Source organism: Paramormyrops kingsleyae, chromosome 16 (assembly GCF_048594095.1).
Source record: "Paramormyrops kingsleyae isolate MSU_618 chromosome 16, PKINGS_0.4, whole genome shotgun sequence".
Taxonomy (NCBI): Eukaryota; Metazoa; Chordata; class Actinopteri; order Osteoglossiformes; family Mormyridae; genus Paramormyrops; species Paramormyrops kingsleyae.
Window position 1 is genome coordinate 15,835,880 of NC_132812.1, and position 26,012 is coordinate 15,861,891.

General features: G+C 42.2%; 2 protein-coding genes across 14 annotated transcripts in view; one reads left to right on the forward strand and one right to left on the reverse strand.

The window, feature by feature from the left end:
- scn1lab (sodium channel, voltage-gated, type I like, alpha b) overlaps window positions 1-13,099 on the reverse strand; it is a 39,230-nt gene extending 26,131 nt beyond the window's left edge. For 2 of the 11 annotated variants that reach the window (XM_023828016.2, XM_023828010.2), the window contains exons 1-7: window positions 12,348-12,857; window positions 6,987-7,082; window positions 3,939-4,255; window positions 2,786-2,904; window positions 2,353-2,442; window positions 2,031-2,159; window positions 1,301-1,392 (exon numbers count right to left, since the gene is read on the reverse strand). In XM_023828016.2, the coding sequence (XP_023683784.1) occupies window positions 1,301-1,392; window positions 2,031-2,159; window positions 2,353-2,442; window positions 2,786-2,904; window positions 3,939-4,202 (694 nt within the window). In that variant the 5' untranslated portion in view covers window positions 4,203-4,255; window positions 6,987-7,082; window positions 12,348-12,857. Of the gene's footprint in view, window positions 1-1,100; window positions 1,193-1,300; window positions 1,393-2,030; window positions 2,160-2,352; window positions 2,443-2,785; window positions 2,905-3,938; window positions 4,256-6,986; window positions 7,083-10,610; window positions 10,749-12,347 lie in introns of those variants that run through there. The other 9 variants (XM_023828015.2, XM_023828005.2, XM_023828012.2 and 6 more) reach the window with 8 other exon arrangements.
- Window positions 13,100-16,234: 3,135 nt separating this feature from the next.
- The window catches only part of LOC111852274 (cordon-bleu protein-like 1), a 33,033-nt gene continuing 23,255 nt past the window's right edge, over window positions 16,235-26,012 (forward strand). For 2 of the 3 annotated variants that reach the window (XM_023827970.2, XM_023827973.2), the window contains exons 1-2: window positions 16,235-16,746; window positions 16,875-16,968. In XM_023827970.2, coding sequence (XP_023683738.2) covers window positions 16,919-16,968 — 50 coding nt within the window. In that variant the 5' untranslated portion in view covers window positions 16,235-16,746; window positions 16,875-16,918. The remainder of the gene's footprint in view (window positions 16,747-16,874; window positions 16,969-26,012) is intronic. The other variant, XM_023827972.2, reaches the window with a different exon arrangement.

Genomic DNA, 26,012 nt, shown 5'->3' on the forward strand with positions numbered 1-26,012 from the left:
ATGGGGATGTGGGACAAAGGTGCTGCAGTAAGCTGATGCGTTCAGATCGCTCATTAGAAAGAAATAGCATAAATAACAGCTTATAAAAAGAGACCTGGCCCCCATATAATTGTGAATCAGGGGTTTAGTGATGGCAGACGAGGTCTTTTTTTAACCAATGGGATTAGTTTAGATGTGGTTAAATTTTCCTCAATTAACATGTGGGCCACGTCATGCAGGTTATCTTTTCTGAAGGTCCATCTCCAAGCAGATAATCCAGGCTCCAGCTTATATCACGTGCATTTAGTCTCCAGACCAGCTGAATCTAAGGGTCGCGGCCAGCGAGCTGGGAAATTTAAGTGCCAGCGCCTCAAGCCCTTGTTCTCGCCCCCTTGTTGACAATTTATATATTTTCAACCCACGCAACGGGGGAAAACATTCCAAGTTCACACAGATGGGTGATATTCAAACCCGCAACCTTGGAGGTGTGAGGTAACGGTGCTATTAACTGAGACACTGTGCCATCTTGTTAACTATTTATACGTATAATACTGCAACATTATCTTAGGGCTGTCCAATTACAGCTAGTTCCGAAGAACCACGTGTTATTTACCACCATAAATGCTTGGAGCAGAAAAGAGTGCTGTCAGCAATACAGGATCATGCAGTGTACGTGAGTGTGTATCAGGTTAGGCGTGATACACACACACAGGCCATCAAACGAGCACCATCCAGGTCAAACAGTCAGGGGAAAACCATAACAAACACCAAAAGAAAATAAAGGATAGCCAGGCATCAACACAAAAGCAACAGAACAGGCTGGATTTTGCGATGTCTCATGCAAAAAAAAATATGATAAAAAAATTTAAAATCTATAGAACTCCCAAGGCTGCTCTTAGAAAAGAAATAGAAGAAACAAAGCAAAAGAACCTAAAAGCAGAGAATCCATTCCATATCGATGGACTAGCTGAAGATTCCTGCTTTTACTGGCTGCTTTGCTCTATGAGAGGCAAGCGGTCGAACCTTGAGAAGTAAAAGTGTAAGGCGAGGTGACCCTTTTGTTTTGTCTGGATGGAGTGAACACCAGCCTTCACCCTTTTGACCTTTAACCTGGCTCTCACCTGGGATGACTGATATAGTTTTCAGGGCTCGGAGAACCCTGAACGTTCTCAGTGCCGAGACATTGCCCAGGTCCACAAACTCTGTCACATATCTGTAATAGGGGAGGTCACACACAAGACGCCATGACAGGACACCAAGGAACAGTCGGAGGAAGCATTGCACAAGGGCTGTCTGACACCTAACAGTGAGCACTCCTTACCTGGAATTACTGAAATAGTTTTCAAAGCTCTCAGTACTCTGAAAGTGCGAAGAGCTGAAACATTGCCTAGGCTTACAAACTCTGTTACATACCTGCAGGATTAAATGCACAGTTACAATAGGACTATTCACAATGTTCAAGCTCCACACACAATCGGGGGTTTATAGCCTTGCATCCTTTATTATTTTTCTGCATGTGCTGCGGTAACAGACATGGAGGTCTCCATAGCAATAAGATGGGTCAGATGTTTTCGCACTTTGCTCTCATTAAACCACTGTGGATGCACGTGGTAACACCATTCAGTGAAGGAGCGTGCATTCCTTCTCATCTTTGTGTCACTGCGACGCACTGGCAATATCCAGTGCAAAATTAGCAAATAACATTCCTGCTTATCTATGGACTAAAAATCACAAAAACATGAATAAAAGAGGCCGTTTCATATTTTCCTTTCCCCCACCGTGGCTTTGAGGAAAGACAGATAGGATTAAGCAAAAATATCCAAAAGAGTTGCAGTGAATAAACGCAGCAGCACGCTGGGCCGCACTGTGTCATAATGAGTGAAAATATTTAAGCAATGGTTTTTAATTATTAAGTACTTTTAATACAGTAGTAAAGTTCAAGGGTTTAACATTTGTGAATGCATTAACAGCTGCAGTGACAGCTGCAGTGACAGCTGCAGTGACAGCTGCGTTAACGATAACAGGATGAATGGATGAAGCAGGATACTTACGCCATGAGTATAACACTGAAATCCAGCCAGTTCCAGGGATCCCGCAGGAAGGTAAATTTCCCGACACAGAAGCCTCTCGCAAGGATTTTTATCAGACATTCAAAAGTGTAAATTCCAGTGAACGTGTACCTGCGAATGAAAGGATTAATGTTACGCCACATTAGCATTTTCACAGCGGAAATAAGAATTTCTGGGGTTTTCGTTTCTGACAGCAGCAACTCCCAACATGAAAATGTATTTTATGACAATAACAACAACAAACATTAATAATAATGAGTAATAATAATAATAATAATAATAATAATTTTAGACAATGACTTACTCTACATTCTTTGCCCAGTCCGGGGGGTTACTCAACGTCATGAACGCACAGTTGGTCAGGATAGTGCACATGATTAAAAAGCTGAACAACGTGGAGGCAGCCGTCAAGGAAATGCTATTCAAGTTATGTAACTTTGCCCAGTTAGAATTAACAAAGAGCAAATTTCCAAAACTCAATCCATGGGATGTGTGGATGGGATAAGCCCATAAGCACCATTTCTGTGGATTTACTGAATGAGCTTTGGTTCCCTACTTCGTTACATATGATGAGGAAGCCTGACTTCAGGTCATTGCCAGTCTCATTTCACTAACAACAAAAATGGACTTTGGTAATTTGCTCTTCAATTTACGTATCAAAGATTCATGCATGTCACTCATGCATGCGCCCATACATACCGGTCCATTCTCGCACAATTCCATATGGCAAAGGATATGAATGTACCAAAACCATAATTGATAATCTTCTAATGGGGTTGAAGGAGCTTAAGATGTACAAGGCAGGAGTGGCGTTAAACCGGAAGATTGCCTTCCCACGGTTCAATACTATAAAGGTCTAAAAGAGAGACAGAGAGAAGAGGGCAGGGGAAATTTTTGTTTTTTGCCGGAGTCTGCATTCAGAGCAACGCTTTCCGATGGCCAGTGGCATCCAGCTCAAATCCCTGTGCTGCAATTCAATTCATTTAAGCAACATCTCTTGAGCGATGTAACTTAATTTATGATGTAGTCCGCATCGTAAAAACTACAAGCCCCGGCAGTACAGAAGGGTTTCTGGATGAGTGAACAAAGTGGCGATCAAATTTTGTACGTGGTCACAACAGTGAGACGAGTCCCTCGGACAGCTAGCTCAGCAACGGGGATGGCACAGCTTAGCAGATATACATGGAATAGAACACCATTACTGCCGAAATGTCTTCAACAGCCTGCAATATACGGCTGTGCAAATGTGGCTGTGTTATGGTGTATCTAACCAGGGTCACTGCTGTCGTAGTTATTTGAGCCTCGCTTTTTGGTCTAGCCATTTAATCGCCTCTACGATGTCACCTATGAGTCGCTGCATGCTGTCCTGTCACATAAGCTACCGTGACGTCTCACAGAGAATCATACCATACTCCAGCACCCAGGACACAAACAACTAGGCAACAGGCATCAAAGCTAGTAAGAAACAGGCCTGTCAGTGGGCCTGGCCTGGAATGTGAGACCAAACAAGAGCGGACTGACAGTCAATCGAAAAAAGTCGCAAGAGAGCCTCTAGAAAGAACTGATTTGTCTGCAAAGTTCAAAATAAAATCTGTGATTAATACTTCTTATATTTTTTTATATACTGAAACTTCTGAAATTTATGCGAAATATAGTTAATCAACCAAATACAATACCAATAACAAAACAATATTCAGAAATTTCCAGCCAATCACATGAAACCAACAGATGATTATGCATACATACATCATCAGCGGTAGCAACTAACAGAAGAGCCAGCCAATAAAAATGACTCTGAAATGTGCAGGACACAGACTTATCCAATTGATTGTTGCTCCTTATCTGACTGCATCCACAGCCCGCCTACAAGTGAGGCTTAGCAGGACTCACTTGCTGATTGCTGTAATAAGGGTCCAGATCCTCCAGGGGGGTGGAAACCATTCCCTTTGGTATGTCCCCATAAATAAATGGCAGGGACTTCCCCGCCTCCAGGTCACTGTTGGGCTTGGGGCCGTTTTCGTCGTCCTCATCTCGCCGCTCCCCTCTGGGCTTCTTGGACTTCTCTTCGGCGATCCGCTTCTCGATGGCATCGAGAGACTCGCGGCAGAACAAGCGGAAGCTGTCTGGTCCCGGCGGTACAAGCAGCTGGGCCATCTTCTCATCCTGCACCTTCAGAATGAACGGTTAACCTCCTGCATAAGAAAGTGCTAGAACAACAAGAGGGAGAGTGGGAGACCACGTTAACCGCTGAAATTAGCCGCTGAAATTAGCCGACAGACGCGCGCCTGCTTTCAATTCACAGCGTACATCCTATGTGGGCTGGAACGTTTAACTTATTAGTCTTGACAAATGAACATCCTCACTAATTTTCCCTTAGACAACAGTTAGGGCTAACATCAGGGAAAAGGGAACAGCTAATTTCATACTGATATATCACATCATACTCTACACCAATGAATAGCAGATATTAGCAACAACGAGGACGGTATCAACACCTGAAAGGGATCAAGACACAAAACTTATAGGAACATCATCTTCCCTAACTGCTGCCTCAGGACCCAGCCAGGATATCGCCAGTTCTCACATTACCACTACCAAAGAAAAAAAAGTTCTCACAAATTGTTGTATTTGCTGGCTAATCTCTCAGTCACTGCATCTCCTTTAATACAGCACTCGTAACATGAAGTGAACTTAAACTAAAAATTGACTGTAAAACCAAATCAGGACTTTGGAACAATAATCTCCTTACACATAGGTACATAAATCCCAGATGACAGGCCTCAGGCATAGCTAACAATGCAGAAATTCCAGAGTTAAATGAGGCAACGTTGACCTGACATGGGTGGGACAAGGTTAGTAGATTAGAGATGTAGTGTTGCACTAAACATTAGAAAATGATAGCCAGGCAAACTAGAAAGTGGGTTGAACCAAGGTCTCATCAGATCCAGGATTTCTGTTCATTCCAGACCTAAGAAGTCCTGACTTCCTTGAGCTCCTGATGAAATCATCCAGGGCACTGTATTTGGTCACAGGGAGCGAGGAGATAAAGAACCAGACACCCTTCTGCCACACACATCTAACCAGGAAGCCCTACTTAATTTAGTTTGGCCATACCATGCGCTTTCTGGGCGTCTGCGTTATTCTATGTGCGAAACTACTTTCCAGTGATGAAGAAGTGACGAGCATCGCTGACATTTTTTTTTTTGATGACTCACCACACAAACACGTCAGCTCACGATGACATATATGGTGCGTGAGCTCACAACTGGCTTTATAAGGTTCTGAAACATGAGTGTGCATGATAATCTGGACATCTGCTTAGCCGTTACAATCACCATTACAGGTATCAACTCTCCCTTTGTGGTAAAAGGATAATTCACACTTTGGGCCAGAGCTCTCCTGACCATGGTCTCTACAGATGATCTTCCAAGGTGTCCTGTCCTGTGAAGCTCCTGCCTTTGCTCCTCTGAAGACCTCAATTCAACGTGCCCTCTCAGCAAAACTTGGGCTGACAGATGATAGGTCCACCTTCACAACAATTTTATGGTGCTTAGTTAAAGTGACATCCTACTGAGTACGTTAACCACTTCCCCTACTCAAAGTTCTCACCTTGTCTGCAGGGGACAGGAGAGCTATTCAAATAAGGCCAACAGATTTTTTGAAGCAGTTACAGTACAGAGTTTTGGTATCACTTCAGTTTAAGGAATTTTATGTTGACATACATTGCGCATTGTCACTGCAGATACATGGCATAAGTACGAATAGGCGCAGAATGACATTTACAAAGACATGGGCCTCACATGTTTGTCTGCCATGTTCAATTGGGATTACATAGTCTTTGGTTTACTTTTTGTTGTTATGCTTTGCAAGTATCCATAAGAACTTACGCAAACATTCTTATTTCGTTCAACCCAAATTCATTATCATTCATAAACATCCACAGCCAAATATTTTAATTGACTAGAAGCCAAAATGTTTTACTACTAATGTCAGTGCTGAAAACAAAATTGGTGATCATAAATTACAGCGGTTTAAGTATAAACCCATTTCTCAAACTATTGAATGATAATGAATAGTCAGAAATGCCATATTGTAAAATGACACAATTTATAATACATTATGTACGTCAACATAGAACGCCCACATCACAAAGTGTTGCCAACTATTGTTTTTTTATGAAGTGTAAAGGTCCAGGAGGACCTAGAATAATCCATTCTAGTTTGCAGTAACATGCACATTCTGTCTGCATGCACTCAAGGAACATTCTATCACATGCAGGTAGCAGCAACCATGAAGTTGGCAGAGTGACACATGAGAAAGCTGGTCTTCCCTATTCTGAATAATGCACCACACTATCCAGAATGGGATCTCCGAGCAGAGGCGCAGGCGGAGGGTCGTCGTGCTTCGTATGCAAAAAAAATCTTTTTTTGAGTTTTTTTTTTTTTTTTTTGTTTTTTTTTTTGCCATGTCATTCATAATTTGCCTCGAAGTCCTAGTCAGCCATGGTGGTGCACTCCCAGTGAGCTAAGCTTTAACACAGCAAGCATGTGGGCCCGACAAACGGCCAACAGAGCAACAGCGTAAGTGACTAATTTCATTTGAGTAGACAAGGCCTTCAGGTCAATTCAGGCTGATTGGTTAGGAAGAAACTCAGAAAAAAAAAGATGGATGAAATGGCATATGTTGTGATTTTGCTATTGGTCTCTGCTGGATTCTCATTTTGTAATCATTGCATTATTTATGCATATATATTGTTATGTTTAACCATTGCACTGCATTCTGATATGAAATGTATGAAATGCTTCATGGTTGAAAAGCAATTCTATAAGATTTTACAAAATCTCTTGTAGACTATAATGGAATTCAGAAGCAACCCCCAACTTAGGATGTAGTCAATGAATTGCCAGGGTGGAGTCATGCCAAGTCCCTGGTACCAACCTTTGTCTAAGCCCAAGGGCGGAGGCCCCTCCATTAATACATGTTTTTTTGCCATCCATTTATTTTAGAACGCTTCTATCAGAGCATAGGATCCGGCTGGAAGACAAAAACACTCACACAATAATGCAGTTCTCTTGGCAACAACAGCAATTGTCACAAACTACAGTACTTGTACTACATCAGTTTTTCTCAACCCGGTCCTCAGGAACCCCCAGACAGTTTTGTTTTGATGGGAGGGAGCAAAAAGATGGACTGTCCGGCAGGGAGCAAAAACGTGGACCGTCTAGGAGTCCCTGCAGACCGGGTTGAGAAACCCTGTTCTACATCCAGATGCAGATAATTTCCTCTGCAAATTAAGAAGTTAAATTTGTGTTGCTTGTAGTTAACAAAAGTTAAAATTGTTTCATAATTAAATTTTGGGTAGCACTTTACTTGTGGGGGCACAAATAATGTAGTAATATATTCTTAATTAATGTATTTATTAATCAGAAATTACATGTTAGTTAAGTACTGATCTCATGTTCGTTCATCATTAATGAATCAAAATGGTTAATGTATTTCATGCATGTGTAGTTACTATATTTGTTCATGATTTGTACTTGAGTAGTAACTGAGTTACTAAGTTACTTGTGCCCCCTCAAGTAAAGTGCTACGAAATCTTTTTGATTAATTAATTTTAAGCAGTATTCACTAGCAAGAAAATATATAAATCTGGTAAAGTCATATTTGATATAAGAATCAGTTTATATATTGCATTTAAAAATATGAGTTGTAGTGTTTATGTCTGCAAAAGATGGATAATTGAAAAAGAATATATGTGGTCAAAACAAACAATAAAAAATGTAAAGCATGTATTGAAAATCTCAGCTAAAATGAGCCACGAGCCACATAAATAATATATTTCAAAGCAGGCAAAGGAAACTGCTTGTGGCTCAGTTGAGTCTTGGCCAAAATAACGGTCAGCAAATCATGGCCTCGGGCTTCTGTCTCCTGAAACACGTGCTGCCTTTGGGAATGCTAGCTGGCTAGGTGACTGACAGCTACGCCGATGTAACGTGCGGCAAAATAAACAGTGAAGTGGCAGGATGCTGAGCCCCCCTGCCCTCGTCCTCACGCCCGACGCCTTACTGGGGGGACAGCCTGTGGTTTATTTGTCTCCATGGCACACAGTTCATTAGTCATCTGTAGCCTCCCTTACAGTGGGGACCATTTTAATTGTACCACGACACATGCGGTGCTCCCTGAATTTTAAAAAAGGAATACATTCTTGTTATTTCAAAGAAGGGCCGCTAACAATGCGAGGCAACAGTGGCCGGAGACTCAAAATGGCATGACATTTTGTTTCTGTGTCTCAATAATTGGCTAGGAAGTTTGGCACCATCATTTACATCGGAAGAGATGAGAGTAGCACTATACATTTACTCATTTATCTGAAGCTTTTATCCAAAGTGACTTACAGTAGAGGGAAGGGGTACAATTTATGCATGCGCCCTGGGATTTGAGCCCATGACCTTTGCATTGACGGTGCTGACTTGCTGAGCTACACTTTGGCGTGAATTGAAATGATGGTGAGAAGCCGTCCGGATGGACGGAGAGAGTCCTGGACGGGCCACCTGCCGGCGTTTTCGCGTGTCTGCTTAGCGCTTAGCTCACCTGCCTCCCCCACTTTTTCGCTTTGTTCCCTAAATCCATCCCAAAGACCCACTTTGTTCCCTCGAGAGGCTTGGAGAGCAGCGCAAACAAGCCCCTCCTGAAATGCCAGGTGTGCCGTTTGCTCTAACCCCCATTGTCCTCCTTGCCAGGCCCTCCAATAAGCACACATCCCACAGGAAAGAGCACAAATCCCCTGTGACATCACAGTCATTCCCAGAAATAAATACATCTGTACCCTATAACACAGTGAGAAATTAAGTGCTCTACTAAATATTAATAACAATACCAAGTGTAAAGTTTACATTTCAGGAATCTTGAGGCCGTATGAGAAGTCATACTGGGCTTATAGTGCAGGTCAGCAAAACAGCCAGCTTTTCCCTTTACTGTCACGTGATTTCAAATGATGGTATTTTCAGACTGATTATCTGGCAGGTATAAAAAGTTATTACAATATAAATAATATAAGGCACTTGCCTGAAACAGATGAGGCAAGGCTTCTGTCTTTGAGAAATTCATAATAAAATAACATATAATATAATCAAGCTTTTTGACAAACTTCGGATGACAGCATGAAGTGACCAGAGGTGAATAACGCTTTAATAGGTGTGCACTTAACAATGCGTATTACATATAAAATGACTATCTGCAAGTCTCTGCCATTGGTCACGGTTTATCATATTTTGTACTTAAGGTATAAAACTGGGGCGTAGGCGACAGCTGCTGTCCACGGTGCTGAAAGACGTTTTCGGTTTGTTTTCGTAAATGTATTGACCGGTTTTATCACATGAATGGTACATTTTTAAGTCGACAAAAATATGCATCATAACAACATGAATCGGCACCACGCAACGATCTCAAAGCTATTGTAAATCTAAGTATGTATATGTTAATCTCCGAATTATCCTAAGGTTTCTAAGTTTGATCGCTGCAGTCCAGCAGGAGGCTACCAAATTTCGCCCAAGACTTTTCTTAAAGGATACATATGATGTCCATATTCATATGCTTTATTCCAATACCATAACCTCACTGCGATCGTCAGTTTCTAATGATGTTTTGATATTTCCATGCAACCCAAAGGCGTTATAAAAGTGTATGCAAGATAACATATGTGATGCAAGAAAACATATATGACCAAGAAAATCGTCTATAGCCATTCTACATTACATCCAATAGCAATCCCATATTGCAGCACAACCGAGCTATGGGTGGTAGGACTAGAAACTTCGAGGTGCGGTCCGTCAGTTTCTCTGAATATTAGTAGAAAAAATATTTTTAAAAGAGACTTTTAGGTGTAACTGACAAATTATCTGGAGTATCGAAGTCTAGAACAACATAGACGACGCAAATGTAACTGGAAGGTAGCACAATCTTTTTATAGGCGAATGCAATTGTTCAACATTGTGAGCAGAAAATGGACCGCTTTGCTATGAGGAGCCGAAATACAAGTAAAATTAGCGCATTTTCATGATTGCACGGAGTTGTAAATCCTAACGATTGTATATGCTACCACAGACACATAGATCTGTCAAAGCTTACTCCAGACCAGTTGCAATCAAGATCACGTCATGCGTAGACCTTTCCCCCCAAACAGCAAATAGGCTATAGCTCCTGTCATAAAATAAACGACCAAATAGTGTTTGAAATATTATACATTATAGTCAATATGGCATTATGATGGCAAATAATTATCTTGGAATTACCCTGAATACTTCTCCGCACACCCGCATAATAATAATTCATACAGTTCTAAAATTAATGATTTCTATCTACTCTAATATCCGTCGACAAGTATTTCTTCATCTGTGCTACACGATTAATCGAAACGAACCAAAAAGGCAAAATGCGAAAGAATTGCATAAACGATTAGACACGACGCACAACTAAGAATGAATACCCTATTGTTTTTTTTAATGAAATCAAACTTTATACGATAATTAATCCTAACAGAAGATATGTGATTGAAAACGGTACCTTGCCTGTGGAAGATTGTCGACTAAGAGAGCAAGCAGTAGCTGTCGCCATATTGAAGGTTTCATTTATTTCCATAGAGAAGCCTCCAACGCCTCTTCAGCTGCAACATCTCCACCTTGCCTTTGGAGAGTCCGGAGGATAACCAGACCCCCAAACGCCCTGCCCATTTACACTTCATAAAGCGGCCGCTCAAAGCCACTCCTTATTCCAAGTCTATTTCGAGAATATGTCAAGGCTATGTCGAAAAAAATTATCTAAATAATAACAACAACAACAACAATCAAACGCCATTCCTGTTTTATTTAACAGGTCGTTTCTGGAATACCAAGCTACTTTCACAAGGAGAACGAATCTTAAAATGCAGAATAACTGTCTTTTTTGTTGACAATCTTCTGCGTTTGTGTATCTATGTAAATGTCTACATGCTTTTGGATGTGAGAATTAGGCATGCATTAAATTACAGGGTATATTTGCGAATAAATGATAGGGTGTGTTTTGGTAAAGGTCTACGTCAGTTTCATGCTGATATTTTTGAGGGCCAGGAAAACATTGAGCAAAATACCCCGTGTTTCACAAAGCAACTGGATTTTCCTTTGGGTTGCGGTGGCTTTTTTAGCCCTAAAATCAGATTTAATGCGTGAGTGCTTTACCTGTTGATGCCATGAACGTTTTATGAAATGCAAATTCCGGTGATTTTTTTTTTTACAACCATAAACCGACTGTAGGTTAGCCTACCAACTACCAAGCATAGTGGACTGCCTGTTATATTTATAGCAGATAAAATATTTGTACGATTGGCAGTCAACATGCTTGAAATAATTGCATAATTTTCTTGGTCTTGAAAGCTCATTAACCCCAGAAGCTACCGGTTATTCTGAGCTTAAGTGAAAAATTCAGCCCAAGATGTCAGCTTCCTACAAATGAGAAATGTCCAGCCAACAGGCAGGGAAGGTCGTCTCCATGCACAGACAGCGCCAAATGCGCGTCTAAACGCACATACATGGTTCCAAAGGCGAAATAACTGAATGTTGCAGATTGATACTGATTCTGGCATTAATATCTTTTTTGTACTATGCTCGGTCTCTGTTTTGCATGGACTGGCAAAATGATGGACCTAATGAACGATCACAAACAACCTCAGCGAACAAATTCAACCGACCTCAAATAAACGATTTATTAGCAAATGAAATAGGCTACTACACTGTGAAAAACACGACCCAAAGCCTGGTACATTTATTTGCGGGTTACCACGCCAAAACGGCATTGGCGATCACAGAGGCAATAGGTGACGCCTTTCACTGTCGATCAGTATAAAAATTATTATACACGAGGCCATCGATTTCACTTGTAAACGACATGCAATACGCCTTGAGATTATTTTTGTGTGTTTTATATGCTATTTAAATAAGTCTTATTTTGTAAATCTTTTCGACATACCAACGATTACGCATAATCTTTATGATGACTGTTTGAACAGGCGCTAATGTAAGCTTTTAGACGTTTTAAGATGTCTAATGATAACACCAACACCCAAATACAAGTTTTTTTGTCAATATTTTCCATACATTAAAACCATCTTGTAAAAAAAGGAAACAGTCGTGATTATTTCATCAAAGGGCTACAGCAGTTTCCAGTTCATAATTGTATTTTGGGTGCAGCATATCTAAAAAGCATTCGTGCATATTGTTCTGCACATCTAACGATGTCGAAATGCAGGTTTTTCCTTTAAATACTCACCATTATGGTCCAAGGCAGGGGGATCTAAGAACGCCTGGCCGATCCCGTCATGTCTGCTTGACTTTTTGTTTTTTTTTTTAGTTTGTTGTTTTTCTCCCGCAGCCAAATATCGTTGATGCCTTCTTAAGAGTAAATAGAACGGTAGTTATCCTTTGGGTGAATAATTCCCAGGTAGCGGAGAATAAACAATCACGTAAGAGAACTATCAATCGCAGCCAGTGTCGCCTTGCACCGCCGATCGACGCTTCCGGTCATTCATTATAGGGATGGGAATGACGCCAAAGCCGCTCCGAGGGATTCACGCATCAGCTGGAAAATGCAAGATGCTGCGTGATGCACCTATAAACTTCAATCAGAAACCGTGAATATTTAGGAAGGTGGATCCCGGAAAAAATGAACTAACTGTGTTTAGCTCAGACACGCAGTGTTTTCCACCAGCTTTTCCTTCAATGCGCGTACAATCGATAGGATGCCAAGGTCGCCCAATGCAAAAGCCGGCAGGAGGAACCCGATTCACTATGCATTTATATGGAGCGCTGATCAGACCTTTATATTGCGGGAAAATGATCATTGATAGGTTTTGCATTTTATTATGCGCTCATACCTTTTACAGCTAGGCTACTAATTAGTAATAACGATTGCGTTAAATCCAGCACCGATAAATAGGATTTGTTTCGTGAGTATTTTATTTAAAAAAAAAATCGTTCACGCGGAGTCGTGCAAACACACGTACACCCACGCTCACACCTATACCTGTACGTATGCTCATCGAATCTGTCCTCTGTTGTAAGTTTATGTGTTTTCATAAAGGACATGAAGAGCGATATTGATATCTAGGTTTTAAATCAGGCCGAAATGTATCGATCAGAGTGAAAAATTAGGGAAGTAATGCCACCTAGTGACAGGTATTCTATTTAGAGGAACAGCGGAGAAAAAGTGCTCGACCTGTAGATATCAGAAACGGCCTTATAATTAGTTATATGAAAACAGAACAAGTACAGGAATCCGGCACGACGTGCCACACTGTCAGAAAGAACACGCAGGTCTTAAAGGGTATGTCCCTCAAATATACATAGAATATTTTACTTCCGATGAGATATTCCCGAACGATGGACGGCGACTACAATTTTTATTAAATAAATAATGGTTCCCGTGATTACGTATATTGAATGGTCACCAAAAGCCACCCTCGGTGAGTGACACATTTTTGCTGCGCCATGTGTGCTATCCCTGTGATGAATTTCTCATAAATGTCTGGTAAATCTGTCAGAAGCTCTGGGTGTACTGCAATGAGCTGTTTATGTAATGATGTCATCAAAAATGAATAATTTATTAAAATTACAGCTAAAATCTTTAAATTGCCATTTTAATTTCATTAATTATTTTTTAACATAGCTTTGATAGCTTGCAACAGGACCAAATGATTGTCATCATAAATATTTAAATTTCCATCCATCTGTGTAAATGGAATGGAGGAGCCCTTCTATGAAGACCATTCTGTTGTATGTGTCCTTTTTCCCAAACACCAGGTCAGACACACAGGCCAGACGCTGGCTCATATTTCCAGGGCTTCTCATTAAACAGTTTCCCCAGTACCGCCTCTTTTCGGAGCACATGATCCGGTTGTGTCCCAGATGTCCATTTGGCTGGTATTTGTTCTGACCCACTTCTCTGAGAGTAACCCCTCTTGCGGTTTCTAGGACAAGGCAAAACACATTGTGGGTTTGCAGCAGTAACAATCTCCACCGTATAGGTCAGCATGCACTCCTGGGTTGCTTCAATACGTCGGACTGGATGACTTCGCTTTTAGTTTATTTATTTTTTTCCTGCACATTTTCTCCCTGATTTGAGCTGGCATGAGGAAAATAGTCCATGCCTATTTATAATATAGGAAAAATCTTTTCTAATACAGATATGCTAGTTCCTTAATGCATTCATGTTAATAATGTTTTTGTTCAAAAGTCTATTGATACATTTTGCCCAATTAATAATAAAAAAAATCAAGAGAAAATGAATTTGTCTCATGATGGAGGTACACAGCATTTCTAATTACATTCCGAAATGCACATGTATGTGAGTTCTGGGTCAGAGGAATGAGGACATGCAAAGTTATGTGTTTCTTTCAGTCAAAGGAGAGAAATCAATGCCAGTCAGAGAGGCTCTTATTTCATTGGACATGCAGTCACATGACCTCAGAGTGACCTCAGACACTACTGTCATTTTCCACTAAGCTGCCATGTATTGATTATTTCTAGCCTGGGGTTCATTGGTTTTCACTCTTCACACCATGTTCATCCTACCATCCTTTTGGCTCCTTGAGTGTCCTGAAAAAGAAAAAAAAAGTGTTTTTTTTTTTTTAAATGGACGTGTTTAAACGCCAACGTGAACAGGCAGTTGCTAAAATTGGGAGTTCTGTACTCGTCAAGTCAAAATGTCATGGAAACGGAAGTACGGGGGGTGGGGGGTGGTAGGGTATTTCTTTAGAAGCCAATCTGTTTGATTGGAGGGTGAATTGCGGTCTCTTTTGTCCACCCCCACCATCTCCTACATCTGTGAGATTGCAGTTAAAAATAGCCATTTTTTTTAACACTTCACTTTCATTCTGATACTAGTTTGACCAATGCTACATCACCTGATCACACTGCAAAGACAGTCAAACATCAGTGATCCTTCATTATTAAAACACAAAGACAACAGAGGTTCTTTTCATCGTATTGGATGTTTTGTGGTTTCTGGGCATTTGTATAACTCTTGGAGTTCATGCATGTGTCAGTGTTCCATAAGTGTTTATCTAATGGGGGGGGGGGGGGGGGGGGTGGTGTGTGGTTCAATAAGTTAGACCTATGTGGTCGGAAGGTCATTGGTTTGAATTCCACACTAGCCAGATTAGCCAAGTCTCTGTCGGGGCCTTCAATAAGGTGTTTAACTCCTGAAAAACCAGATGAATGGCTGACCCCTGTGCTCAGACCTCAGGTTTCACTGTCATTTCTGCATGTGTCTAAAGAGAGAAAGATGTTACACAGTCCACTGTACCTGTTTGTGTAAAAATGGCACACAAAGCTTCATTTACAGCTTATTGCAGGACGTACAGGGTTAGAGAGCTAGGGGAGCACCTCGGATGAGATGCAAGTCCGTTGCATAACAATCACACACACATATGCCCACATTAGGGGCAATTTGGAGACACGACACGTTTTTGGTCCCTCGTCTTCTTTAGCTTGACAGTGTCACACCTGTTTCTGACTGATAATCAGGTAATTAAGCCTCGTCTGTGATCTTGCTGGTATCCCTGTCTCGTGTGCATCCTGAAACAAGCTGTAGGCTCACTGATAATCCTTACTATAGACCAAAACTGCTCGTAAATGAATCAATAATTTATCTTTAAAAAAAGCTCACAAGAGAAATGGTTAGTCTGCAATACAATCAAAACCCCATTCATTGTATCCTGGACATAGCCTATCAAATTTAATACGGTAACAAACATGCCCTGCACGCTTCCATACCGCAGCACAGCTCCCGTGAAGTGAGATACACCATGCAAAAACGTGTATAATTTCTGCCACAGGGTGGCGCGTCTATTTCAAATAATGTATTTGGGTTCGTGCAGGAACTCACTAGAAGTACACGTTCACAGGCGCACGACTTCTACTCTAAGGGTTAAATAGACAAGAAAAACTTGTTAAAACACATTAATGTTTATTAGCCTAGTCGTTTTAGTTAGGCCATTATATATGTTTATATCAAACACTTTGATTTAGTTTACCTGTTTAACAGTTGCAAAACATTTTAGCCAAATAATTTTTCAGAATCGAAAATATTCGTATATATCAGCAGAGGTGAAAGACACGTACCACGTCATTACGACAGTATCGGCGGTAGCAGTATGATCACGCTAGGATTTATTTTCTGCCCGTTTTCCACGGAATGCCGTATTTCCAATGCCAGAAACCCCCACCCCTTTTGGGATATTAACTGCTAAATGTAAAATGGAAAAAAAGCGATCTGGCACAGGGGTGAATCATGTCATAACTTGAAAATGTATCAGTTTAGTAAAAACAGACCAAGCCGCCGAAACAGAGGAACGAGTGTGTTGTGGAGCCGGTCTGCGGAAAGCGAGGCGGGACCTTCGGCGTTTCGCTGTCAAACTGAAAATAAATCCTTAGCAAATCAAAGAGAAACTCATGTGAGTAGGAAATAAGTTCATATGCTCTGAAGAAGACAGTGGGGCACTCCAGGGCTACTTTAATGAATAAGGTAGAGGCGAATGTTTAAATTATCTGTAATATGTAAATTTATACCAACGGCTATATAGGCCTACTGCTATGTTTATTTAACTTAAATTTGGTGACTGGTCAACCGATTTGATCACATGAGGATTTACAGAAGATTGGAACAAAAGGTATGGTTAAAAAAAGCAAAAACTTTGGTACTAGTTCATATATGAAAAACCTCATATAGATCCACCTATTATATTAAATATATTCAGATTAATTATGCATTCATCGTTTTGCTTTTTTCTTTAAATAGACAGAAGGATTTACTTCCTCTTCTAAATTCGGAAAGTCGCAGCAATGGATGAGCATCCGTCTAGAAGCACACTTCGCCCCCAATCCAGCCTCAGGTACGTCGATCTCTTGATCTGGAGGTCCTGGTGAAAACATGACTCTCCAAGTTTGTGTGCGCTTAGATGACATGCTGGGATATCCTGCGCCGGATTTATAGGACACCTTTCAGTGAACAGAGAGCATACGTGTGAGAGGGTTTGGCAGAACGGGATATTATGCGCAAGTGGAAAGTAACTAATGAATAGAACTAAATATTAGCGACTTGGGTGCAATACATCTCCCAAAAATGTAATGTAGGTGTATTTGCAGTTAACAGTGTCGCGATTGTGACTTACATAGTCAGCAGACACAATTTTGATCTTGGAATTAAAAAATAAAAAATAGGCAGAAAAATATTTCAGTGTTGCTATGTCACAGTAAATAAATACAGACAAAGGAAAACGGGAACCCCGACCGCAGGTTTATGCACGCATATTTCTCTCAAAAGTTGTAGTAGGCTAGTCCTCATACGGCAAACCTGAATCACATCTGTAAAATATGTATATTCAACGTACAATATAGAGGATTTAATAAAAATGTAAATCCCGAGTCCTTTTGGATTCCCGTATTGTCTAAGCAGCTGTAATGTAAATTTGGCTGTACAGTATTGTGTTTTTGCCACTGTGGCTCACTGATATGGCTAGGCTGTTGATTTGAGTAGCGTTTCATGGTTTTTAATTATTTTTACTGTACCAAAAAACACTTTATTGAAGACGTACTTTGTTGTATTGGGAAAAGGCATAGTGTCATGATTATGCAAGTCTGCAGATATGGGTGTAACTAATTTAATTTTCATGCAGCTAAAGAAAACGGGTGAAAATGCACCATTTCTTAATTTTGTCACCAGTATTGCTTTCTGACAGCTGGCAGCAGCAGTGGGATTGTGATGCTGTTGTCTTGCTAAGGCACTTGAATAGAGTATTTCTTGATGGTGGTGGGTCTTATATAGAGTATTTCTTGATGGTGGTAGGTCTTATTGTTTTGATCTAAAATGCAGCCGTCCGTTGCTTTTGCTCACACCCCCAGGGCTGAGAGCTCAAATCCTGTGTGGGCTTCCCCAGGTATACAGTCTCCTCATATAATGCAGGTCCTTGCTGTTCAGCTGAATTGGTGGTTCCCAGCTGCTCAGTGTCTGTTTATGTGTGTGACCTATGATTGCCTGGAATCTCATTTAGGGAGTCCCCGTCCTCATTTCCTGGGATGTCCTAGGATAGCCTTCAGCTTGTGGAATATGGATTTTGTTCAATTGTACTAACTGTCATCATTTCTCCATTAACGTCCAAGCATCACAGAACTGGGGCCGGTGTTTGCCTTCTGCATCCGGTGCAGTGGTTACCGTCACATTACATGTGACTTGCGGGGGTGTTTTGAGTGAGTGCAGTGACATATAACAGGATCAGGCATCCCTGCAGTGGGATGGGGCTTCATCCATACGCTGGGTCACAAGCCGGGCTGCACTGGGATTAAAAATCAGCCCTGGACTTATGCTCATATAGACCCACCACACATATTTAACTACAATCCAATTCAATTTATTTTTATATAGCGCCTTTCACAACAGAGTTTAGTTGTCATAACTACAATGGGGAGTGAGGGGGGGGAGGGGATGTGACAGGGCATCTCCTGTCTGCATGTCCCTCTGCTCCATCACCAGTGCTGGTCAAGCCATTATGCGACATAGGAGACCGTCTATGGCGCTAACAGCTGACTTAGCAAGGCAATTTCACTTTGTCTCAGGTGGTGTGCTGTACATGGCCCTGAAACTGGGGGGGGGGGGGGGGGGGGGGTGTAGCTGTCCTGCAGCTCCGCATGGCTTTCACTGATTCTGGCCACCACCGTCATCTTTGTGTGGGACACTGTGCCACCGGGGAAGAACTGTGCACTGTGCTCTCCCAGCATGCTCCTTACCCAGGGAGTGAGACTGACTCAACCTGACTCTTCTTCGCGAGCGAATCAGTGCCGACGCAGTGAGACGCAGTGCCGAGAGTGGTGAACGTGTTTGTGTGCTGGAAACTCGCGGCGTCGGCAGAAAGCCGTCGCTGGCCGTCTTGGCGGCGATCTCTCGACGTGTAACGAAGCACACGAGGCAAGATGGGGGATGGAGGGGGGGGGCACTAAAAAAAAACGGCACGTGTACGGGGGGATGTATGTTCGCGACTGCTGACTCCGCGCTCTCGTTTTGGCAGCCTCACACCACCCCAGTGGAGAAAACAGAGTCTGCCAGCACTCTGTCCTCGGGACCCCGACTCCGAGCATGGCAGAGCTGTGGAAACTCACTTGAAAGATTCCCGTGTCTGTGTGTGTGTGTGTTTGTTGGACTCTGTTCTACAAGGGAAAGTTAATTATGACTGAGGTGAGCATACTGATGTGAAGGACATAGATGGGAGGGAAAGAAAATAGCATTTATGGGTGAATGGCACAGAGAATATGCCCACCAGGGCTTTCCATTGGTCTGACACACAGCACCAGCTGTTAGCTGTCTAGCTTTGGCAGAAGTTGTTTAATAGTTAAACCATATGGAATACAGTGTATGTCTCAGTGGGTTAGGATCCTGTGTCTGTGATTAGATGGTCACTGGTTCAAGGCCCAGAGCAGCAGAATGATTTCACCATTGGGTCCCCGAATAAGGCCCTTAACCCCTTGTTTCTCCAAGGATGGTCTGACCCCAGCTTCAGTAGTGCATCCCTTTGGATAAAGGCATCTGCTAAACAAAGAAGCGGTAAATATACAAGCCTGTAAGAATGCCTCTTGCATGTTGAGTATTTAGATCAATTCTACCATGTTAGATTAGCCTGTTGAAATGCAGACCCTAACCGCAAGCCACGCTCTGGCGGAGTCTTTGGGTTATCATCCAGCACTCACTGTATGCTGCAATAAATATTTGTACTGGTGGAAAAGCAGGAAGGCATTCCAAGATCCGCCCTCCCTTTAAATGGGGCGGCTGATGGCTGTCGAGGTCGGGGGAGAGCGACATTTCACAGGAACAAAAATATCATTGAAACTCATGACTGGCCTCTACAAAAAAAAATGTTGAATTCTGAATACTGGGCCTTTTATATTTCATGGAAAGTCCACTTTAGGCACCAGCATGGTGTAATAGTCACTTTCCTTCAAAAATGTGAATAATGGACATGCTTTGTTGTGCCTTTCAAGCTCATTCCAGAGACTATAGATAGCAGCACATGCTGGCGAACGCTGATTGTGACTCTAGCAAGAGTATGTACAGATTAGCAGGGTGTTTTATGAGCTGTTATTAAAGTGTTTGTATGTGAGGGACCACCGAAAAGAAACTCACAGTTCGTCACCAATCAGATCGACTGTGAAGGCACACAACTGGCATGCGGCTTGTCTGCCTGATCCTCACTGCGCCCGTGGTGACACACTAATCCAGCATTTAACAATTACAAGTTTACTTTCCTTCAAATAGCAACAGAGGTGTAGTTTCTTTTCCTGCAGAGGGAACTTCAATGTATTAATGGTGTGTGCGCATGACTGTCTTTGCTGGATTGTGTTTTATAACTACAAGGGTCAAATTACGGGAACTTGGCACGAAGGAAGCACTATATCGTTGATGTAATTATACAACAATTCTGCTACGAAAGTGATGTATGTTAAGTTGAATGTCACGAAACAGTTAGTGTCAGTCATTAAAGCGATGTGGCAGTCAGCACTTTGATATGTGAGAGGCAACTAGCAGAATTCCAAAGAGGCAAAATAATCCGCAGGTGCACTGAGCACAAACACTGCGAAAATGCTTCACTGTTTCAAAAATGATGACAGCATATGCCAAACATAGACGAACTGTATCGAAAACAAACAGCGACCACAAGTGGGAGATCACTGAGAGGCATCGATAAACACTTAATGGGACGGTTTCCTTCAACGCACAATATCTGTTGGTTTGGGCAGCCGTTTCATGGAAGGAATTATGACCAGTGATGGCTCTGTACATAGACGTGGGAAGACACAGCGTGCTAAATGACAGAATGACCGATAGACTATACTGAAGCTCTTTTGTATCATCAGTAGCTATTGACAGGTAACAACAGTAGTCTTTTTGGTGACATAATCATAAAGTTACCTCAGAGCCAGTGCGATATGATTAATATAACGCTTTGTTTTTCTTTGATGAAAACTATAGGCTTTGGCACATTGCCCTTCACCTACAGTATTCTGATACTGCATTTCCACCAACAACCAGGGGGGGTGCAACAGCAACCTCAGCAACCCTACTTCCAGTGCTACTGGCTCTGTTTGGTCACAAAAGGGCTAATGAATATATAGCCATCTTACTGGAGTTCTGTAATAGGATCAAGTGTATTTAGTAAGGAGACCTCCATGACTTTCCCAGTCACCACATCTAAACATCATGAAACCCATTTGGGAAGATATGGAGTACAGAGATCTGCACCTCTTCCATCTCTTAGAAAACTGGAGGCTTTGCTGGTTCACAATGCACACAGTTCATGACCTCCATGACGCATTCCTACAATAACTGAAGCTGTTCTAAAGGTCATTCTGTTTGTTAGGTCAATGATAATAATGCATTATTAGATGATTCTTTTACTTGGTCCACCCTTGTAATTATCTACTCAGCAAGATCTGTCATTATTAGCCTGTGATGGAATGGTGCCATATTCAGGGTGTTCCCCTGCCTTGTGCTTCATTGGAGAGACTAGGAAGATGGACGCACAGAAGATATCCCAGGCCCGCTGAAAGAGGCTCCTTCTGCCGTATCTCCTCCCTTTTTTCTCAGTGACATGTACAGGGGTTAGACAATGAAACTGAAGCAACTAGTCAGTATTGCGTGAGGTTTCATGCTTAAATATGCGTGACCTGGTGGCCAGTCTTCACTGATTGCACATTCCATCACTAAGAACAGAGTGTGAAGGTTGAATTAGCAGAGCAATAGCACAGCTATACATAAAATATTGCAATCTATGTAACTTAATGGGAGACATGTCAGAGTCTAAAAGAGGACAAATTGTTGGTGCGCATCTCGCTGGTGTGTCTGTGACCAGGACGGCGAATCTTTGTTGTGTATCAAGAGCCACGGTATAGAGGGTAATGTTGGCATATCATCGCAAAGGATGGGCCACATCCAACAGGAGTAACTGTGGAGTTAAGAGGACGAGAGAGGAAGCTGTCTGAAAGGGATCCCCGGGTACTAACCTGTGTTGTATCCAAAAAACATAAAACCACAGCTGCCCAATTCACTGCCCAATTCACTGCAGAATTCAATGCAGACCTCAACTCTCCTGATTGTACCAATCATTAGGAGCTCTACAGGGTCAATATTCATGGTTGGGCTGCTAGTCAGTTTCAATGGTGCATGCAGCGCATATCTTGGCCTTAGACAATGCGAAAGATGTATTGTTCTCCGGTGAGTCCACCTTCACTGACTTTCCCACGTCTGGGAGAGTTACGGTGTGGAGAAGCCCCAAAGAGGCTTACCACATGGACTGTTGCGTACCCAGAGTGCAGCACGGGGGTGGATCAGTGGTAGTTTGGGCAGCAATATCATAGCATTCCCTAGGCTCGCTACTCGTTCTAGATGGGTGCCTCATTGCCCATTGCGAGTCAGGAAACGTTTTCTTCCACCAACATCACATACTGACCTGGGCACTGTTCTGCAAGAGGAATGGATCAAAATTCCTCTGGCCACTATGCAGGACTTATATCTGCAAGGGGTGTTTCAGCTTTACTGTACAACCCCTATACCGTATGTCTAGTGGGGGCTGGCATTTATAGAACTGTGGCAGTTTGCCAGCTTCCGCCTCTTCTGCTTCTGCGGAGTGAAGGATGTCTTCATCATGACGCTTCTACTGCGGTTAATGCCCCGGAGTGGCAGAGCAATGGATCACATGGTTAAAAAAAAAAAAGCACGAGGTTCACAGCAGTAAACTGAGAGCAGTGTCAGACTACAGTGCTGTGACACAGGAAGCCTCCACAGAAACAGCTCTTAATTACACGACTAGGAAGTGATCATTTTCATTTATTTTGGTGCCAGCCATGGGGCTGTTTACTCAAATTTAACTGGAATTTCACATGCATAATCCAGTTCCCTGAAATGCATTTAGCCCTATGTGTATAGTATCTCTTTCTAAGTACCATTAGCTAAAATGCTATTTATACACAAAACAGCCAAGTACATCAATTTCTGCTTTTACCAGCATCCATCCAGTTTATATCTTGAATTACTGGTCCATTATAGATCTCTGTGTAATCCAGTTTGGGGGGGCGGGGATTGTATGATGACAGCACTTAGGCGATCTGGGGATTGAGGTACTGTATGTCAGAAGAGCAGACATGTCAGCATGTGTCTGGACTCAGGAGAAATAGCAGCAGATTGGCCACACAAGGCACAGCTTGGAGCGAAGAGGAAAGCTCTCAGAAAGCACCGTGTTAGGACTTAGGGCAGATTTGACTGTGATCTTAAACCTATGAGAAGACAAAGACTGTTCATTTTAAAACTAAACTGCATGGAAGGTGGTTTAGAAACCTGAACAACAGTACTCGAAAACCCTGAGAGAGACAGACACATTTCCACAGTTTGTATTGGCTAATACTAGGTAGCCAAACAGGTTTCTGTGTTTAACATTCACCTTCCTAGATCATGCAGAAATATTTGTTTATTGTTAAGATTTATATATAGGTACTATATCAGACTGTGATCTTGTGTATAATGTGCTATGCGTAACCTGAAACACATGCAAATGCTCCAAAAGTAGAAAACAAGAATGGAATTATTGATGCAATCTAATGAACACTTTTTGTGCAATATATACTGTGTTTATATTGCAATATATACTGTGTTTATATTGCAGGGGCAGTGGCACTGTAAAGGGGCAAGGGGTTAGGATGACTCCAAAATTTGGAACGTTATTGTATTGCTCTGCCTTGGGGCCCCAATATGATATGCTTTATGGGGCCCAAAATCTCTAGAGATGTCCCTGTCATGGAGATAGTGAGAATTGTTCTGCTCAAGAATGTCACACCTTGGTGTTACAGCTGTAAGTTCGAGTTAGGAGGCCATGTCTTTAACCAGCATGACCCCTGCTGTCTGGGATGTGAATTGCTACCTGTCAGGGAGTCGATGAGATGTTTGCAGCATTGTCTGGAACCTGAAACCTGACAAAGTGCCTTTGTGTCGAGGGGATGTGGAGCAATCGGCATAATTATAACTCAAGGGGAAATCCTTCAACAGTTGTTTCACTGTTGCCCTAAATGTATGCTGTGTGTTTGCTTTCCACACGTTCAGAATCCTCTGCAAGGCCCTAATGCCCCTTTGCTAGTCTAGCCCCTGGAAACGCAGTTGTAGCTGCTGTCAAGTCCATCCACAACCTTAAACAGTCAGCTCAGGGTGGGCCTCAGATAGCACGTTACACCCACAGTGTTTCTGCGACAGTAAACCTCCATTCATTACTGCTGGTGTCGTGCATTTCATCATGCCTGCTGCACAAGGCATAGCCCCGGTATTTACAGGGAAGAGGAACCAGCTTAGACTCTACTCTGCTGGTCAGAGGCATGACCTTGGAGATGCAGAGGTGAAGTACACTGTATACACTGTATTCCTGCCGCAGGCAGCGTTTACCGTGGCTGTAACATGTTTTATGTGGGGCTGCGTAGAGGTCAGGCTGTAATCCCCCCGAGGGAATTCCTTGCTCTTGTGGGTGGGGACCTGCTTCTTAGGTTCTATGCAAGTTCAAAACCAGAGACTGCAACCAGATGTCTATTACTACCAATGCATGTAGCCCATATATTAGTAAATGCTGCAGATATATTGCTGCACTATATTCCTTTTCTCTTTTAGGAAATTTTGGCAGAACTTGATGGGATACTCATGTCTGCCTGTATCTGTACCCTAAGGTTATCAACATACCACGTTGATCTAGATAATATTCTGCCCATTGGAAACCAACTCACCCTGACTATTACTGATATGGACCTAATTCCCAGCTGGGATGGCTGCTCTCCCAAAATGTAAAACTCCACCCCTAGCAACATCCAATCAAAACCCAGCCCTGAATCATGCGGCACCTTAAATTGCAGATGAAGAAGAGCTCATACTAATGGAAGGTCCTGAGGGAAGGCTTTATGCATGCTGGTTTTTCTACCAGCTCAGCTTGCATTTAATGGGCCTGATCTGGGTGTTCACTGAATCCACACAGAAGGAGATATTTATTTTATACTGGGAGCTCTTTAGCGGTTTTGCTTTATCATTGTAATTCAAGTACATTGAGTTGAGTGACCAAGTTTTACATTTTAGCTAGCACAAAGGTGACTATCATTTTCACCTTGTAATCTGTTAGGTCAGGGTACTCTATGGATTTGATCCACCCTAATTAAGAGCTTGGGTGGAAAAAAAAAATCTGCATACACACTAGGAATATGACTAGGGAAATATACACTACCCACCCATTTTCCAACTGCATATCCCGGAGAGAGTCACGAGAATGGGGCCCCAGTCACCATTAGGGACAAGGTAGGGGAGAGTCTGCATGGGACACAACTCAATCGCTGGGCGAATACACACACACACACACACACACACACGCACGCACATGTAGGGTAAACATATCCTTATGGGGACCGCTCATTCATTTCAATGGGAAAAATGCTAACGCTAACTATGACAACCTTAACCCCTACCCTGTCCTAACCATAACCATAAGTAACCTAACAAAATACAAGAGTTTTTGCATTTTTAGTTTTTTCATAGCAGTCACCGATTTTTATAAAATAGAGTTTTCCCTTATGGGGACCAGGAAACCGGTCCCCATAAGGGAAAAAAAACGGATATTTATCACGTTACGGGGACATTATGTCCCCATAAGGATAGGTAAACCCGCTCACACATACACAGACTGCATGGGCAATTCAGAGATGAAATTTCACCCACTTCTATGTCGTTGGACTGAGAGAGGAAACCAGAAGACCTGGAGGAAGGAGAACATGCAAAATCCACACAGAGAGCAGGGGGTGAGTTTCAAGCAGCCCAGCCCAGGACGTGCAATGCAGCAGAGCTACCTAATGAGGCAGCTACCTCTGTACTCATAAT